The sequence below is a fragment of the Mirounga leonina genome, unplaced genomic scaffold, assembly GCF_011800145.1.
Source record: "Mirounga leonina isolate KUSES-001 unplaced genomic scaffold, KU_Mleo_1.0 Mir_91, whole genome shotgun sequence".
NCBI lineage: Eukaryota > Metazoa > Chordata > Mammalia > Carnivora > Phocidae > Mirounga > Mirounga leonina.
Window position 1 is genome coordinate 17844507 of NW_023270839.1, and position 18456 is coordinate 17862962.

General features: G+C 54.9%; 3 protein-coding genes across 6 annotated transcripts in view; 2 read left to right on the forward strand and 1 right to left on the reverse strand.

Moving 5' to 3' along the window:
- The first annotated feature begins 4465 nt into the window (after positions 1-4465).
- On the forward strand, positions 4466-8170 carry GCHFR (GTP cyclohydrolase I feedback regulator). The gene is made up of 3 exons (XM_034994815.1): positions 4466-4651; positions 6380-6474; positions 7658-8170. The coding sequence occupies exons 1-3, from the start codon at positions 4616-4618 to the stop codon at positions 7779-7781; spliced, it is 255 nt and encodes an 84-aa protein (XP_034850706.1). The 5' UTR covers positions 4466-4615; the 3' UTR covers positions 7782-8170.
- A 98-nt stretch (positions 8171-8268) lies between these two features.
- The window catches only part of DNAJC17 (DnaJ heat shock protein family (Hsp40) member C17), a 35961-nt gene continuing 25773 nt past the window's right edge, over positions 8269-18456 (reverse strand). The window contains exons 3-11 of one of the 4 annotated variants that reach the window (XR_004677391.1): positions 18340-18398; positions 18036-18123; positions 16554-16639; positions 16213-16309; positions 15608-15651; positions 15052-15129; positions 14483-14601; positions 13898-14008; positions 8269-8550 (exon numbers count right to left, since the gene is read on the reverse strand). Coding sequence is in view for 2 of the 4 variants with exons in the window: in XM_034994811.1 (XP_034850702.1) it covers positions 8428-8550; positions 13898-14008; positions 14483-14563; positions 15052-15129; positions 15608-15651; positions 16213-16309; positions 16554-16639; positions 18036-18123; positions 18340-18398 (767 nt within the window). In the remaining 2 variants the exon portion in view is untranslated. Of the gene's footprint in view, positions 8551-8913; positions 9622-13897; positions 14009-14482; positions 14602-15051; positions 15130-15607; positions 15652-16212; positions 16310-16553; positions 16640-18035; positions 18124-18339; positions 18399-18456 lie in introns of those variants that run through there. The other 3 variants (XM_034994811.1, XR_004677392.1, XM_034994812.1) reach the window with 3 other exon arrangements.
- On the forward strand, positions 9616-12974 carry CUNH15orf62 (chromosome unknown C15orf62 homolog). The gene has a single exon (XM_034994813.1). The coding sequence runs from the start codon at positions 11090-11092 to the stop codon at positions 11615-11617; it is 528 nt and encodes a 175-aa protein (XP_034850704.1). The 5' UTR covers positions 9616-11089; the 3' UTR covers positions 11618-12974.

Genomic DNA, 18456 nt, shown 5'->3' on the forward strand with positions numbered 1-18456 from the left:
TTTTTTTTTTAAGATGTTATTTATTTATTTATTTGACAGAGAGAGACAGCAAGAGAGGGAACACAAGCAGGGGCAGAGGGAGAAGCAGGCTTCCCGCCCACCAGGGAGCCCAACCTCAGGACCCTGGGATCATGACTCTCGCCGAAGGCAAGACGCTTAATGACTGAGCCACCCAGATGCCCCTACCCATCCATTTTTAAAATTCCATTTTGAGATTTTATGCAACTTCTTATAATTTTAAAAACTGAAATTACAGTACTACGATTCCAGTGTTACCACCAGCATTTCTTTCAAGTTAAAATTTCGTTTGGTGACAGGTGGATTATCTAAACGAATCCTCAAATCCTTGACTAGATATTGTATTTATTTACCCTTTATATGTGAGATCTTTTACAAATAAGAGAGTACATTTAATGTAATGTACATTGTAAAGAACAATTTAAAGGCAACAAGGGGGCGCCTGGGTGGCTCAGATGGTTAAGCGTCTGCCTTTGAAGCTCAGGTCATGATCCCGGGGTCCTGGGATCGAGTCCCGCATCGGGCTCCCTGCTCAGCGCAGAGCCTGCTTCTTCTTCTCCCTCTGCCATTCCCTCTGCTTGTGCTCTTCTATCTCTCTGTCAAATAAATAAATAAAATCTTTAGAATAAAGGCAACAAGGTTCCTACCCTACAGCTTAAGGAATAGAAATTTACCAAAACCTTCTACTCATTTTTAAGGATTCAATTCAATTGGTATCTTCTGAGATACACGAACTATAATTGTCTTGGTGGTGAGAAAAGAGTGTTTTTAATACACTTTTTCCATAATTTTGTTCTCATTTTTCTGAGATAAGCATGTTTCTTTAGTATTAAGAAAAAATAATAACTTTTGGAGAGAATTAAAAGTCATTTCCTTTGCAGAACCTTCCCAGACTACCACCTTGGTGGACTTAATCTTTTTATTTTTCTTTGCTCCTGAGGCTTGGTTTACCTCCATTACACTTGGTTGCACGATTATTTGCTTTCTAGTCTGGCTACCCAACTGGAGTGTTCACTCTTCCAGGTTGGGGTTCATGCTCAATTCATCTCCACATTCCCTGAGCTCCAATGCAGAAGCCACCCATAGAAGCTGAATGTGGAGGAAGGAAGGAAAGAAGGAATAACCAATATCCAGGCCCGACCACTTAGACAATGCCTTCATGATGAAAACCTGACTTGTGGAAGAACAATCTCTCCTCTTTCTGCAGGGGAGGAAGATCTGCCAGATAAACTGACTGTGGCAAGAGGCGAGGCCAGATGGGCAGACCAAGCGGGGGAATTCATTTCCCTCTGGATATTAAAGATGTTATCTGTGGGCATGTGGCCGCCAGAGCGCTCAGCAGCAGGGTGGGTGATTCTGGATAGAGCTCTCTATCTTATGTGGCATCGGCAGACCAGTTTTGCAAATGTAATAAAACCCTGGCAGCCTGAGATATGCACTGCCTTCCTGTCTCCTCCTCACCCCGGCCCAGCCTGAGAGAGGAGAGCAGAGCAGCCCCCAAATTCCTGCTCTCATCTCTGCCCCGAACAGGCAAGGCTCAGCTACGCACCGGGCTCTTCCAAGAGAGGCAACATAGTCAAACGCCTTGGGATGGTGGCCTTACCCCCTGGGTCTAAACACTAGTGTACTTGACACTTAAAAAATTGTTCTTATTAAATATTTAATACCTACAAAAGGGTATTTATAATACATATAATACAATAAAGATTGAGGACATGTATAACCCTTAGCATCCAGGTGCTAGTGTGAGAAAGAGAACATCACTATTGCCTTGTAAGACTCCTGCATGGCTGTCCCTGCCTGGTCCCTCTCACTTCTCTCAGAGGTAAACACTGCCCTGAATATTACATTTATCATTCCCTTACTCTTCTTTATAATCAACCACATATTTTTTTATTGAAGTGTAATTTAACCATGTTTTTTATCCCCAATGTATTATTTTATTTTGCAAGTTTTGAGCTTTAAGTAGAATCAATCTCTATTTTTCCACAATTTACTTTTGCACTTAGCATTTTTCATTGCTATGCAGTTCCCATTGTATCAATCAACCAAAAACTTAACTCCACTTTTTTTTTTTAAGATTTTATTTATTTATTCATTAGAGACACAGAGAGAGAGGCAGAGGGAGAAGCAGGCTCCCAAGGAGCAGGGAGCCCAATGCGGGACTCAATTCCAGGACCCTGAGATCACGACCTGAGCCGAAGGCAGACGCTCAACCTTCTGAGCCACCCAGGTGCCCTTAACTCCACTTTTGATAGACGTAAGGACTGTTTCCGTTTTTTTGCCAAGTACAAACAGTGCTGTTATGAATATTCTTATACGTGCATCCTGATGAGTGAGTTTTCTTGAGGTTTATTGAGGAGAGATGTAGCTGGGTCATATCCATGCACAACTTCAGCTTTGCTAGATGATGCCAAGCTGTTTTCCAAGGTGATTGTATCAATCATAACACTTTGCAATCCCAACAGTAGTGTTCTAGTTGTTAGACCTTTTCACCAATACTCAATGTTTACAGATTTATTTATTTAGCAAATCAAAGTAGTATCTCATTGTGGTTTAAAACGTAGTCTGAGGGGCACCTGGTTAAGCCTCAGATTCTTGGTTTCGGCTCAGGTCATGATCTCAGGGTGGTGGGATCAAGCCCCGTGTGGGCTCAGAGCTCAGCTCAGAGTCTGCTTGAGATTCTCCCCTTCTCCCAACCCCCTGGTGTTCACTCTCTCTGTCTCTCTATAATATAAATAAATGAATCTTTAAAAAATAAAATATAGTTTGATTTGCATTTCTGGGATTTCTTTTTTTTTTTAAGATTTTATTTATTTATCTGACAGAGAGAGACACAGCGAGAGAGGGAACACAAGCAGGGGGAGGGGGAGAGGGAGAAGCAGGCTTCCCGCTGAGCAGAGAACCAGATGTGGGACTCGATCCCAGGACCCTGGGATCATGACTGAGCCGAAGGCAGACACTTAACAACTGAGCCACCCAGGCGCCCCGCATTTCTGGGATTTCTAATGATATTGAACATCGTGTTATCAGTTTATTGGCCACTTCCGTTCCCTGTTTTGAAAATGCCTATTCAAGTCATTTGCCCTGTTTTTTTCTATTGATTTATCTTTTTATTGTCGATTTGAAGGAGTTCTTTATATGTCCTGAGTATTAATCTTTTTTTTTTTTTTAAGATTTTATTTATTTTTTGACAGAGAGAGACACAGCGAGAGAGGGAACACAAGCCGGGGGAGTGGGAGAGGGAGAAGCAGGCTTCCAGCGGAGCAGGGAGCCCGATGCGGGGCTCGATCCCAGGACCCTGGGATCATGACCTGAGCCGAAGGCAGACGCTTAACGACTGAGCCACCCGGGCACCCCTGAGTATTAATCTTTTGTTAATCCTTCGTTAGGCATGAATATCTTCTCTCTCTAGCTAAATTGTTAGTCTTGGAGGTGGAGAATAGGGGTAGAGAGTACACAATAGTCAGACCAGTAAGAGTCCTTTAGGTTTACAACTGCCTGTTTCCCTTACTGCGCGCTCTCCACATCTGTCAAGCTGCTGGAGGCACAGAGCACGGCCTGTAAGTGCCCAAAGAAGATTGTCCAAGGGCCAGGGAAGGTTACAGGCTGTTTCTTTTTGCTTTTTTAGAGAACCAATCATAAGGCAGGTAAAGAATCTTTTGAGTTTTCAGATTTTGAAACATCTAGATGAAGGGGTGGACACACCGAGGTGCACTTGCTGCCCTCTCATCGGGGGCTGGTGCCGGAGATGTAATCTTTCTGCTTCAGGTGTTGCCTAGCGATTTCCCGCGCGTGCGCTCCATCTCTCCAGCTTCGCGGGAAGCTCTCCCAAGTGGGGGCCAGATTCCATTGGTTTAAATCCCTCCGGGACTGGCACACAACCAAACGCTCAGTTCCTTTATAGATTTACCTATGGGGCCGCAGATATGCAAGGTTCGGCCGCTGCACTAGAAATTACAGTCAGGGAGGCGAAAATGCGCAGTGCACACGAGGTGGCATTGTAGCTTTAGCCACAAGCGTCCCACCCCTGTCTCCTGTGCGCTGACGGAGTCCCCGGAGAACGTGTCCTGGGGACGAGAAGTGGGGATCCGCTAAGAGCTTTAGAGGCGTCCCTGGGTCGGGGTGGGCTGGAGCTTGGGAGGGACCTTTTGGGAGGGTCGCCGATTCCTCCCTGCTCTGCTTCACAGGGACGGGGGCGGGGACCAGCAGGACTTTGGAACCTAGTGCCCGAGGTGTTGCAGAAAGAGGGCGCACGGTCAACACGCCCGCTTTGCAGCACGGCCCGCCGCAGCCCGCCGAGCCCTCTGGCCCACCCCCTACTCCAGGCAGCGGGAGCGCGCCAAGGTCCCAGAGCACGGCCCCGAGGGCAGGAGGCGGGCCCGAATTATCAAGTGCGGGGGCGCGTCACGGGCGCCCGCTCCTGATTGGCCGGCCGCGGCCGTCACGGGCCGGGTGCACTGGGATTGGCGCCGCCCGAGGCCAGAGCTGGAGTAACTGGACTCTGGGCGGCGGGTCGCAGTCCCAGAGCTCAAGGGGCTGGCGTCGGCGCCGAGCCCAAAGCCCTGGGTGGGAGCCTGGCCGGGACGCGCGCACCATGCCCTACGTGCTCATCAGCACCCAGATCCGCCTGGTGAGTACCCGCCGCCCCGCGAGTTGGGATGGAGTTGGTTGGGGCCGGGCCCGAGCCCGGGCCGAGGGCGCTGCCACTGCACCTTGGCGCCTCCCTCTCGGGCAGCGCCCGCCAGTGACTGGACCCGGAAGCCGCCCGGGACACGCCCCCTCGGGCCGCGGGTCGGAGGCTGGGGAGCGCACTCAGCCGGGATCGCAGGATTCGGGGAGTTCTGGCCGGCCGGTGCTTCCAGTGCCGCAAAGCGGGTGGGGTGCGTGCGTCCCCGCGGCCGAGTGGGCTCGGGGCGCTTGCGGCTCCTGTCCTACCTGCCCGCCCGAGGAAGCCAGGAAGCCCTGGCCTCAGAGTGCAGCACCCACTGCTCTACACAGAGCAGCTCCGTAGGGGTTACGGGGTGGGTGGGTGGGAGTGGAAATATTTGGGGGGAAAGAGGTTTGGAAAAGAAAAGGACATGCTAGGACGCTAAAACACATATGCCAAGTGCCTGGCCCATGCACAGCCACTAATAGCACCCTCAGGCACTTCCAGAAAGTCTTTAGGAGAGAAAGAAGGGGGAGACAGGCCCTGTGGTTAGAGGTGGGGAGACCATTCCGGAGTCAGAAGTGACGCCCCTGTCTCTGGGTGAAATTTCCTCGTCCAAGACGGTGCTGGTCGCCCCAGGAATCCCCTTTTAACTTCAGAATGGTACGACTGGGCACCCCAGCCAGCACCTCCGTCCTTTCCCACTACCGAGGTGCTTGGGTGATCCATCAGCACGTGCACAGCTCCTTTGAGATGGAGATAGCGGGTGGGGGGAGGGGTCGCCATGGGACAGGCGAGGTCTTGGCGGTGACCTAGGGCAGTGGTTTGAGAACCAGTTACTTGGGCAGTTAAAATGTGCACTCCTGGGCCCCTTCCCAGACCTTCCAAAACACTCTCTAAGCCTGAGGCTTAGGAATTCAGTGCTCTTCAGGGGATTTTTTTTTTTTTTTTTTTAATAAATAGAACAGCTTTACTGATATATAGCATACATGTCACAGAATGCACCAATTTAAAGTGTACAATTCAGTATTTTTTTAAAGCATGCTCAGGAGTTGTACAGCTATCACCTAATCAATTTTAGAACATTTCCATCCCCTTGAAAAGACACCCTGTACCCATGCCCTGTATCTTAGCAGTCACTCCTCACTGCCTCTGAGCCCCCCAGCCCTAGATAACCACTAATCTACTTTCGTGCCTGGCTTCTTTCACTTTTACGTTTTCAAGGTTCATCCATATTGTAGGATGCGTCGGTACTCATTCCTGTTTTGCCAAATAAGATCCCATCGTCTAGCTACATCACAGCTACATCACAGTTGACAAACACTTAAGCTGTTTCCCCTTTTGGGGTCTTGTGCATAATGCTGCTATGAACACCCCTGTACAAGTTTTTGTGTGGACCTGTTTTCATTTCTGTTTTCCAGGTGATTCTGACACATACAAACATGGATAGTGATACCTGGCAGGAAGTTGCCAGGAGGCAGGCAATGTCCAGCTCAGCTTGGAGGGGCCAGGGACGCCTCACATTGCCAAGCCTGCTCACTCAGGGCTCCACCCTTTCCCAGCTCGTGCTCAGCCCCCAGTGTTCCTCTGCACCCTGTCCGGCCTTGAACTGAAACTGGCTCAGGGCCAGCAGGCAGGGGAGGAAGGACAGAGAGACCCTCCACCTCTCCCTGGCAGCCAGCCAAGCAGCCACTGTGGCTTATCTTGCAGGAGGTGGGCCCTACCATAGTGGGCGATGAGCACTCAGATCCAGAGCTGATGCAGTATCTGGGGGCCTCAAAGAGAAGCGCCTTGGGAAACAACTTGTAAGTAGTGGCATTCCTGAGGATCTTCTCCCTGCCGGCCCCGAGACCTGCCCGTTTCCTTTACGCAGCCAAGCCCAGGGATGACGCCACTGCCTAGCGTCAGAGGCCCTGCCTGCATCATGGGGATCTGTCCTCTGTGGGGTCAGTCCTGTCTGCAGCTTCACCGCAGCCCCCAGGCTTGCTCTGAAAGCTCTCACTGGCCCTCCCTTCACAAGGGAACCCCAGGACAGAGTCCAGCTGGTAGAGGACTCCATAAGTGGACTGTTCCTTGCCCTGCCCTCTCATCTCGGAGCTGGACTCCACCAAGACAAAGAAAGGCACAGAGAGAAAGGTTTCTCTCGAGCTGGCTGAGTAAGAAAGCTGAACTCTACAAACAGGCAGCAGGCAGCCTGGGTCCTCCTTCCAGCTCAGCTGCTGCCTGGGGACTTGGCCACGTCCCCTGGCGTGCACACCAGCTCCACAGCTGTGGAACTCGTGACAAGTGCTCCAAGAATGAGCCCCAGTTCAAAGAGGGGAAAGAGGAGGCAAGCTGGCCCCAGCCCCTTGGGTCAGGGTTGGAGGGCTGAAGCCAACCCCATTCCTTTACCATGAGGCACTTGTCTCAAGATGCCCAGCTTGGGGCTTGAGCCCTTTACCTGACAACCCTTCATCATCAATCAACCCTGAAAGAAGGGACAGCATTCTCTGTGCTAGGGGGGCAGCACCCAGAGCCAGAGCTATTAGGGGCCAACCTGTTGCTCCAGGACTGTGGGACAGGCAGGGCAGCAAGAGGGGGCAGAGCCGTGGGGGAGGACCCTGGAGAGAACGGGCCATTCCTCCTGAATAGTGCAGTGGCCCAGCGCACATGGGGCTGTCATCAGACTAACATGGGCTCTACAATCCATAGGACATTTGGAAAGCTACCCATCCCCTCCCAAGATTTCGTATTTATAAAATGGGAACAATCATGGTACTTTCCTTAGGTTGTCGGGAGGAAGAAACAAGCTATACAAGTCAAGTGCTTAGCAGGGGAGGGGGCAGGGAGTGTGCACTTAGCCGGGCACCTAGAAGGCACGCAGCCAATACCAGTCACTACCAGGATCCCTGACCAGGCCTCCTCAGCAGCAGACATTAGCTGTGTGCGAGGAATCGGCGCTCTGTGCGCCCTCAGGCTGTCCTTCCCCCCCCCCCCTTCTCTTCACAGTTATGAGTACTTTGTCAGCGATCCTCCTCGCATCGTCCTGGACAAACTGGAACGCAGGGGCTTCCGTGTGCTGAGCATGACAGGGGTGGGCCAGACGCTGGTGTGGTGCCTGCACAAGGAGTGACCCTCTCCCACTGAGGAGCACACAGAGCACCCCTTTCTTGAGCGGTTGCCGTGGGCCCTGATCCTGAGTCCCCATTCACTCTCTTCCCAAATTGTCATTTTCCTTAGCCTGGCCCCACTGGGCAGTGAATGGCCTTTTCTGAAACATGCCTCAGCCAGGGGGAGAGGGCAGGGCCCTTGCCCTGGTGCTCTCAGCTGCCCCTCCAGCTTCTCGGCCTGGCTGAGAGCCCTGGAGGAGGCCATGTCCTGTGGGCAGGCTGAGGGGCCCGAAAGAGCCAGGCTGTCCCTGGCCAGGAACTGGGAGCCCCCCAGGAGCACGGCCCCAGGACTGGGCGGGAGGGTCCTGTGTAGCTAGTCCAAGCCAATAAAGGCCTGTGATGAGTGGTTGCCCCTCTGCTCTGCCGGCTCACTGACTCTCACCGTGCAGAGCACCTCCCTGGGGGTCTGCTCACGCCTGGGGAGGAAGAGCCAGGCCTGGGTGGAACCCTCTCAGGCAGAGCCCACCAGGGCCACGCTTGGGCGGGCCAGCACCCAACACCTACAGATACAATAGAGGTAGACTCTTGTTAAAAAAAAAAAAAAAAGTTTATTGGTGACGTTCAAGAAGAGGGCCGTGGGTGAGTGGGCTGTGGGCTGGAGGCAGGAGGCTACGTGGGCTGCCCCACCTCATCCTCCCGCTGCATCTGGGTGATCAGCTGTTGACGCTCAGCCGCCTGGCGCATGCGCATCATGACGAGGCTCTCATAGTCCCTCTCGGACAGCACTGAGCCCTAGGGGACAGAGGCGACCGGGGGACGGTCAGGGTAGCAGGGCGCAGCCCCCCACTCCAGACTTGGAGGACTGGGCCTAGGCAGAACTACAGTCCTGAGTCAAGGAGTGAGGCTGCCCGGTACTTCTCCGCGGGCTCTCCTCCCACCCATCACAAGCAGCCCCCAGGCCTTCCATCAACAGTCAGCCCTGCTCCATCTTCTCAGGCTGAATCACTGCGTGCGCCAGCCAGGCCCTGTCTCCCTTCATTTTTTTTTTTTTTTTTTAAAGATTTTATTTATTTATTTGAGAGAGAGACAATGAGAGACAGAGAGCGTGAGAGGGAGGAGGGTCAGAGGGAGAAGCAGACTCCCTGCCGAACAGGGAGCCCGATGCGGGACTCGATCCTGGGACTCCAGGATCTTGACCTGAGCCGAAGGCAGTCGCTTAACCAACTGAGCCACCCAGGCGCCCATGTCTCCCTTCATTTCCTCCTCGCCCTTTATTTGTCACTCCTTCTGGCCACCCGTGGCTTGGGCTTCTCACAGGTTTCCAGCGAAGGCGCTGTCAGAGGGGCAGGAGAGCACCGCCCCCTCCCCGCGGTCTGGCTCCTGCCAGGACAGAGAAGGGAGCCCTGCCCTAGACGCAGGCTCAGTCAGCCCCCGCACTAGAAGGAGAAACAAGCATGAGGCCACCTGCCTCCTAAAAATACACACCAGGGCTACAGGAGGGCGGGGCCCAGTGCCTTCTTTTATGATCTTGCCAGCGCAGTGCAGGGGATTAAAGGGTGCTCTATGTTCATAATCAAAAGAATAATAAACAACCAACCCAACGCGCCAGTGTTGTGGGGTGGAGAGGCAGCTCTCCAGTGGAGCTCAGATCCACCCACCCCACACCCTGATAAGGTCTGCAGTGGGAACGAAATCACTTCTCCCGTCGGTACAGCTGAAGCTTTGTGAAGTGTGAAGCCCACCTGAGTTGGCACAGAAGTGAGCCAGGCCAAGGGGGCTGCGGAGCAGAGCCAACCGCTGAGCCCTGTTCTGTGGCAGACCCAGCGAGTGCACGCTCACGGAGTAAGTTCAGTGGTCAGTGACCTGGGGAATGTGACGGGAGTGACTGGGGTTGAGATGCCAGACCCTGGCCAACTGGTTTGAAGTAAGGGCTGTACAGAACCAGGAAGTGTGACTCAGCCCAGATCCCCCTGCTTCTCTGACAGTGCCAGCCTCCTTGTCTGTCGGGGGGGCTGCGGCAGCTCTGAGGACAGTAGCCCTCCCAGCCAGGCCCACCTACCTACGCTTGGCCCAGGGCACTGCTGACAGTTCAGGGCAGCCCATGTGGCCCAACCCTTTCCACAGAGGAGGGACCCCAAAGAAGGCCCAGGTGGCCCAAGGCAGGATAGGAGGCAGCAGGACCAGGGCCCTCAACTGCTCTCTCCTGCCCTGAGGCTACGGGAGTAAATCCAGGAAGATGAGGAACTGCCAGACTGGCTGTCAGGCCTCAGGCCAGGGGAGAGCAGTCCTCCCTCCCCAAGGTAAGGCTGCTCTGCAGAGCGATCTTCAGAGTCACCCCGTGCCCTGAGCCCAGCCGTGGGAGGAGCCAGCCCTTTCCAGGCATGGGGCTGCTTCCCGTTAACACACCCTCTATCCCTTCCTTCTCATACCTTAAGTCTTGGTTAAGGAGGGCCTGTCACAGGCCCCAGGACTGAGTCACCCACACTAGTGACAGGTCTCTCTTCCTTCTCCAACAACTGTTCCACATGCCTGCCTTTCAATTAATTCCCACCCTCCTTGGGCTCGTCCCTCCCGGACACTTGGGGGGCAGGAGGGGGGTTGGGGATCCAGGCCCATGGGCTAGGGCCCCAGGCAGAGAGGCTGTGGGGGAAAAAATGAGCAACGTGGTGACACACAAAGCAGGGCTGCCCCCAGAGAGTCCTCAGGGGAATCCGAGGCTCCCCAGTGCCCTAGGGTGTTGGCCACAGCTGGCCCAATCCTGGCCCGCGGATGCTGCAATTACCTAAGAGCATGAAACCTGGCTTCCCACCTGACTGAGTCACCTGAAAACAACACATCCCCACTGCCACACGCCGGCACAAACAGCCAAGCCACTAATCAAGAGTCCGGGAGCTGCGGCGGAGAGGCCAGGTGAGCTCGGGTCCACCCGGAGCGGCCGCCGCCAGGGAAGCAGTCCAGGCGGCTCTAGCACCGAGAGATCCATCTCTGGCACCTCGGCGGGGCTGCCCGCACTCCGACTCCAGTAAGTGCTGCTTCTTCCTCTTGGCGTTTTTCCCCACTGCCCGATCAAGTAACCAGGCCACTCCTGTCCCTCTGGGAAACTCCTGTCGCCAGGAACTCCCACCTTTCTGCTCTCCCGGACAAAAGCACCCTCTTGCCAGGACCTCTTGCCACCGTCTAAGATGCTGGCCAAAAGTCCATGCTTCTAGCCCACTAGGGCTGTCCCCTGGTTCTTGCCAGTCACTGCTCCAGCGGGAACCTAATGGTCCCCAGCTACTCTTGAACTGGGCTGCTGAGGTACCAGGCTCGTCTGCTGGCTCCCCTGGGTGCCATGGAGACCTGGCGGAAAGGCTCCTTCCGCAACGCCTCCTTCTTCAAGCGGCTGAGCCTAGGGCGGCCGAGGCGACTCCGGCGACAGGGCAGTGTGCTCAGCCAGGCGAGCACAGCTGGTGGGGATCACGAGGAATACAGCAACCGAGAGGTCATCCGGGAGTTGCGAGGGCGGCCAGATGGCCGGCGCCTGCCCCTGTGGGGGGACGAGCAGCCCCGGGCCACCCTGCTGGCCCCACCCAAGCCTCCCCGCCTCTACCGAGAGAGCTCCAGCTGCCCCAACATCCTGGAGCCCCCCGCTGCCTACACCGCTGCCTACTCGGCCACCCTGCCCTCGGCGCTCTCCCTGGCGGGCACCTTCCACCACTACTCTGAGGACAACCTTCTGGACACTCCCTCCTTCCAGGGGACACCTGCTCCAGACCTCAGTGATCCCTTCTTCTCCTTCAAAGTGGACCTGGGGATTTCACTTCTTGAGGAAGTTCTACAGATGCTGAGGGAGCAATTTCCGAGTGAACCTGGCTTCTGAATGGGGTGCGGGTGGGCAGAGGTGGGGTAACTGGAAGAGCTGGAAGCCTGGAAAGAGGGTGCAGCTGCAGATTAAGAAAAAGGTAGGGATAGGAATCCAGGATCCTGCCTGCCCTCCGGGTCCTGAACAGTCCTCCAGGTCACCCCAGAGCGGAGGGACAGAAGGACAGAGGCAAGCTGGAAATGCTGTGGAGGGGGCACTTGCTGGCAGGAGCCCTGAAGGCAGTTGGCTAGGCTGGGAAAGGGAGGCCACGCCTGTAACCACAGGAACGGGGCAGAGGCCAGCAGAGGGGGATGGCAGCACAAGGGGTCTCAGGGAGTGGAGGCCATGCAGACTGTGCAGGTCAGACAGGTGCCCTGCACCAGCCCCTCTGAAGCCACTGTTAATAGACATCACAGGACAGGACTAGACAAAAGTGGTCCCCCCCACTAGCTACATGTGGCTGTTCACATTGAAACTAAGTAAAATTAAAAATTTAGTTCCTTGGTTGCACTAGCCACGTTTCAAATGTCCAACAGCCACACGTGACGAATGGCTACCACATTGGACAGTGCGGGCTGAACATGAACATCACTGGAGAAAGCCCTAGTGGGCAGCATGGGTCTAGGCCACAGCCTGGAGCCACGAGGGCCACGGTGGGCGAGGGGGACAACCAGGCCCTGCAGGGGAGGGGAGGGGCTGGCAGAGTAGGAAGAGCGAGGCAGGTAGAGGTGCAGAGTACAACTCGGGGAAGGCCAAACAAATCATTTGCCGAAGGGACAAGAGAGACAAGCTGCCAACGCTGCTGCCCAGAGCACGCCCTGAGCCCGAGGAAGGAGGCTGTAGGGACTGCCAGCCAGAGGCACAGGGGTGCTTGGGGGAGTTCCCACAATTATTAGTGATGGGAACCCTTGGGAAATGTAGCAGAAACAGTGGCAGATTTCCCTTTCTGCCCCAAGAGCATAGGAGAACCAGATCAGGGGACGGACACAAAACTCGTGGCTGTTACTGTGAAGAAGCTCAGCGGGTCTCCGGAATTCTCCACCAGGATTGGGGAGCTCTGCCTTGCCCGGACCCCCTGATGATGGGGGCCTGCCGCCCAGGGCCAAGCCCACTGGTCAAGGCCAAAGGCTGTGCCAGTGCTCCCGGCTTGTGGCCTGGCCAGAAGACTTGAAACCAGAACCACACTGGCTGGTCACGTGGTTCTGACACGCTAGGCCTCTCCAAGCCTGGCAGAGGGGGAGAGAAGCTTCGACGCATGCTGCTTGCATACCCAAGCCTATGGCCTCCCTCTTCCCTCCTCTGCGCGGACTTGCGGAGTTGAAAGCCTCCCCACCAGATGCAGGAGAAAATGAATAAAGTTGTTTGTAACATGGCCTATAGAGTGTCATCTGGGGCTGTGAAATGCTGGGACTTAACAGCAGGGAATGAGGTCTCTAAAGAAGGGCTCCGACCCGTTCATCTTTCTCCTCTGCCCAGGATCTGGGCCACACTCCCAGGGAGCTTCCCGTCCTCCCAGCCAGCTGAGGAGCGCACAGGAGAGCAGGGATGGCATGGCTGAGGCAATGAGAGCAAAGCCCTGCGGACCCCCAGGGACCTCTCCCCCACGGGTTGGGCTGTGAGCATGGCAGCCTGAGGCTCCCACACAGATCCGCAGGCCATTTCAGAGAAGGGACAGCTCTGGGCCCGAAGGCTCTCTGTCCCGCCAAAGTGGGGTGGTGTAACCAGGGCCAGGTGCGCGCGTGTGCAGGTGCCGAACAGAACGCCTCACGCAGCCATGAGGACCAAGAGCCAGCGCGCAGGCGGCGCCCCAGGGCCAGCAGGGGAGCCAGTGCTGATGCTGAGGGATTTGGCCTCTTGACAGTAGGCCCCTGCCGGGGCAGCCCCGGACACACCTGGAGAACTGAACCAGAGCCGGGTAGCAAGCAGCTGCTCACACTGCCTGCCCCTTCCTTCCCTGCGGCACCAGGCAGGCAGTCGAAATGCCCAGTGCTTCACACCACAACCAAGCAGCCCGTGGGCCAGGAAAGCCCCTCTGGGTGATGGTGGGAGCCCCAGGCGGAGACCGGGGGACATGGAGGGAAAGGAAGGTCTAAGAATTCTGTGCGGGGTGGGGTCCTGGCACTCAGAGACAGAAAGAGTCAGAACAGAATCCCAGTCCTGTTCAGGTTGGCAAACCTGCCAATCTCACTCTGCTCCTGACAACCTGGATTTGGGAAGAAAGGGCCCTGAGCAGAGCCCAGACAGAAAAGGTCCCTCAAACCCTGAGCAGACCCAGCTGAGGGAGGTGTGGTTCCTTACCTGTGACAGTCCTGGGTGGCTGGGGCCCCCCACATCCTGGGGCTGTCCCTCCAACCAGGAAATCTTCAGAGGGTTATCAACCAGGCCCACTTCATTTTGGACAGCCAGCTCCTGCCAAACACAGTACCCAGGCCTTGGTCCCATGGCTCCAATCAGCCATAAAGTGGCTCTCTCTACACCCGCAAAAAGATTCAGAACCAGCCCTCTCATCCTCCAGGCAAAACCAAGCAACCTTCACACAATGACAGGCTGAACTTTGACCCTCCTCATGGGTGAGTGGGGGCTACGAGCCTTCTAACTGGGGAGTGGGGGGAGAGGCAAAGCATGCCTGGAGGCATGTCAGCTTCCAAAGGAAGGGAGAGGGTGTGGAGCCAGGTAGCAGGGAACAGTCGGTCTATGCTCTCCTTCATCCCCAGAGCATTCTCCCGCTCTTACCTTCACTCACTGTGCCTCTACTCCCAGGAATCGGTGGGAGGAGGCCCTCTGGGAGTGTGGATACCTAAGCTCAGAGGGCCCACAGTACTGGCTCCCTACTCTGGAATAGTGGGGCCACCATGGCCCCCCAAAGCCTCCCACAGCACTCACCGCAGCCTTGATGGTTGCAAACTCCACCACGGCAGTGCCAGCCTTCTTACTGGAAAGCACCAGGTGGAGCACCTCTCCATACTGTGAGGACAAGGGGGTCCCAGTAAGCATGGCTCAGCCTTCGGGAGCAAGACAAGTTTGGGTTGGCCTGAGGCCTGCCGGGGCATTTTTGGTTGGGGGATAATGCTTTGTTGCTAATTTCCCAGAGAGGGATCAGAGATGGGAAAGAAAGGAGATTTTTGCTGGGATGCGGAAGGATGGCAAAGGAGAGCTGGGCAAAGGACTGAGGACTCAGACTGCCACCAAAGGTGGGAAGGGGATGGGGCTTCTGTGCCAAGTGCCCACCTTGTCTCTCCCCACACACTCCAGATGGCAAGGACTAGAGCAGGGCAGGGAAGGCGACACTGGCCTGAGGGTACATGGCAACCCAGGGACCAGAGGGCCGTAGCTGGGGAAAGCCTCTAGGCTGCCCTACGGTCTGTGAGGCAGAAAACGTTTAGGCATGGAGATTTGGGGTTTTGGCTGAGATGTAGACAGAGATGGTAAAGAGGGAAGGCAGCAGGGCAGACCTTCTGGAAAAGCTGTAGAAGGACATCTCTGGAGTAGCCGCCTTTTGACTCATCTTCTTTCTTGCACTTCCATTTTAGCTGAAAAGACATCAGTGAGCGCCACCATTAAACTCTGACCTCGGCCTGAACTGTCCCAGCGCCGAACCTGAGCTTTACACTCTGAGCGACACTCATGGTCTTCCAGGCACTTGTCATCTAGGAAGCACCACCAAAAATATGTGTTCCGCTTGAAAATGGATAGGGAGGGTGGCATGCTCACTGGAAGCCGCACTTCCGGCCCCATGAGATGCTCCCCTTCCAGGGCTTCTGGGGAGTGCTGCCTGGCAACCGCCAGGGCTAAGGGGGCCTTTCGGGGCGAGCTCTGAGAGGCCAGCCCGATGCCCAGGCAGCGGGAGGATGGAAGGATGTGGGTGGTAGTGCTGGCTCCCAGAGGCCCAGCATCCCCGCCAGAACCCCTTGAGCCCCCAGAAGGATCTGTTCTTGCTAACAAGAGGTAGTGTGCAGTGGCTCATGGATCCCACAGGGGGTTTAGCTTGGGAGTTTAGCTTTAGCTCACCTTTAGCTTGGGGGTTCCTCTGCCTTCAGGATTTTCTGCCTTTCCTAAAAATTTTGGGAAAATTAGCAAGGTAGAATAGGAGGGAGCCAGCAGGTTCTCTAAAGGAGACACAAAGACCTATAAAAGGTCACTCCTTACCAAAGGCAGTATCTGCCCTCCCTACTGATGAGCTTGGTGGGGAAGGTAGAGGCAATCCCACCCCCATCCAGAGGAGCTGCCACCTCAGGGGCGGTCTGCCCGGCTGCCTGCTGAAGGCCACGATTAGCACTCTGCCAATAAAGGTTGAGACAGAGGTGCAAACGCCATAGTTCTACTGAAACAAAGTATCCCAGAGCCTTTCCTCTACTGATCTGCTCTAAAATAGAGCCAACTCTGCTTAGGGCTCAGACAAACAGGGCCAGGAGATCCCAGGCAGAGTGAAAAACAAATAGGCCCCAGAGAAGTGGTGGGAAGAAGGGACAGGTGGTGTATGTCTGAGTCAGGTGGCCCCAGGGTTGCAAGCAGGTGGAAGCCTCCAGAGCAACTCCACCAAGCAGCCAGTGTGCCTGCTCTGGGCATTTGGGGCTGCCTCAGAGGGGAGGTGCGTGGAGGTGAGAGACGCTTACCTCTCAACCTCTGCTCCCGCTCCTGGCGTATCTGCTCCTGGATCAGCCTCTGCTGTTCCTCCAGCTGCCGGGAACCCTCTTCCCGAAGGCGTTCAATCTGCAGAGCGGGGTTGGGGGGAGTGACAATTCTGTGCAGATCCAATTCCAGGTTGGCTCACCTTGTGAAGGTCCCTGGGAGGCTCCACCTGCAAGCTATGGCTCAGCAACCTGTGGGTTGGACAGATTACCCAGATCCCACAGAAGAGGGAAAGGGCATGCCGTCTGCAGCCACGAAAGCCACCGAGGCCCACTCTCCTCCTTTTCCTGCAGACAGATTTAGGCTGGCACGCCTGGACGCTCACCTCCTGCTCCAATGTCCTGGTGCTTCGGCTCTCCTCCTCCTCCTCACTGCCATGGGCCTGGGCCTGCCGCTCTCGGGCCTCCAGGTCTGGGCATAAGAGGTGAATGACCCAATGTCTGGTCTAAGCAGTTTCTACATGGCCACAGCCTGCCCAAAGTCTCACGCAGGATGAAACCACAGAGTAGCTCCACCCCCTCCCTCCATGCCCATGTGCTCCCAAGTTAGCCTTTGTTGAGAACAGTCAGAGCACAGACGAAGCATGGGCTCCAGCTGAGTGGCCGGGGTCTGGAAGAGTTACGTCAGCTCACGCTGACCAAGCTGGTTCTCCGGCCAGTGAACAGGGTGTGGGTGGGTGCTTCTGTCAGCAGCCCAGGGTCACGTGGCAGGGACGCCGAGGGTGGAGCTGCTGGCCTGCTGCTGTGGTTTGGCACGACAACCTGGCCTCCGCCTTGGCGGTGATGCTTCTCCCACCCCAGAGATCAAGTCCCCACCGTCTCCTTTACCTCCCTCGCAGCTCACATTTACCAAGCCTCACTTTGGACCTGACTCTGGTGGCTCCTACAGGCATGGCAGAGTCTGTGTGAGGACATCACACCATGTCCTGGAGCCCTCCCCACCTTCCAAGAGGAAGCTGCTTGTGGCCCGAGGCCAGGCCAGCTGCTGTGACAAACCCTCCTCTCGGGCCTGGCATACACAGCTTTCCTCTCTGGGCACTTTACTTACCTAGAATCACCAGGGTTTTTTGTTTGTTTTTGACAGCAAGGTGGATGGACTGGGATGGTATATGTACATATTAAATATGTGGATGTCAAATAGGCAAGAAGAAGGGGAGAAAAATTGGGTAAAGACTGCCTGGAACAATCTTATTGCAGTGATGAAAATGTTCTCAAACTGATTTATAGTCATAGTTGCACCATTTGGGAAATTTACTCAAAACCACTGAATTGTACACTTCAAATGGGTAGATGTTATGATATTCAAAATACACCATAATAACGCTTTAAAAAAAAAAAAAAAAAGAATGCCTGGACCTATTTGGATTCTTCTGAGGGGACTCCACAGAGTGAAAGCTCTGTGCAGAAGTGAGGCTGGGATGCATCAAAAGATCCAGGACGGCATGCTGAACAAGAACACAGACTTTGCTCATAGTGCGTGGTTAACTCCAGCAAGTTCTTATCCTTTTTGTGCCTTAGCTTCTTTATCTATAAAAAATGGATTTAGTAATACCTACCTCCTTGGATAGTTGTGATAATTAAAGGAGGCTGTAAAGCATCTGTCACAACGCTAGCTGGTAGTAAATCTAGTCACTGTTGTTATTCCTAATTGTGTCCTTTAAGACCATCCCTGATAGCAGGGCTCTGCCCAGACCTGGAGCCAAAAAGCTCTGAGGTGCTAGAATTATAGCTCCAGGAAGAAAGGTGAGGGGCTGCATGAAAATGGCCCAGGGAAACCAAAGGCCACCCAGCACCACGATGTCACCTACCAAGCTTCACTTTCTTCCTTCTCTCATCAAGTTTCTGGGTCCTCTCTGCTGCCTGCTTCTTGGCTTTCCTGACCTTGTCATATGCAGCCTGGCAGGAGAAAGGAACACGGAGGAGCAGTCAGCTTGAGGACAAGCCTGGAACCCAGCCATGTAGCCCAAGAACCGTCAGGAAGCAGCCTAGTGACCAGGACTCAGGCTGGGGCAGCAAGGACTGTGCCGCAGGGCAGAGTATAGGGGACTGAGGCCGAGGGGCCACAGTGGTGTCTAACCACAGGGACAATCGGATAGAGGAGGATGAGCTTACCCTGGCTGCAGCATCGGTCAGTACCTCCAAGGCCTGAGAAAGCTGGTGGAAGAGCTCAGCTAAAAATATGGATCAAGAAAGAGAGAGGACAAAAATGAAGTCATGGGCGCCTGGGTG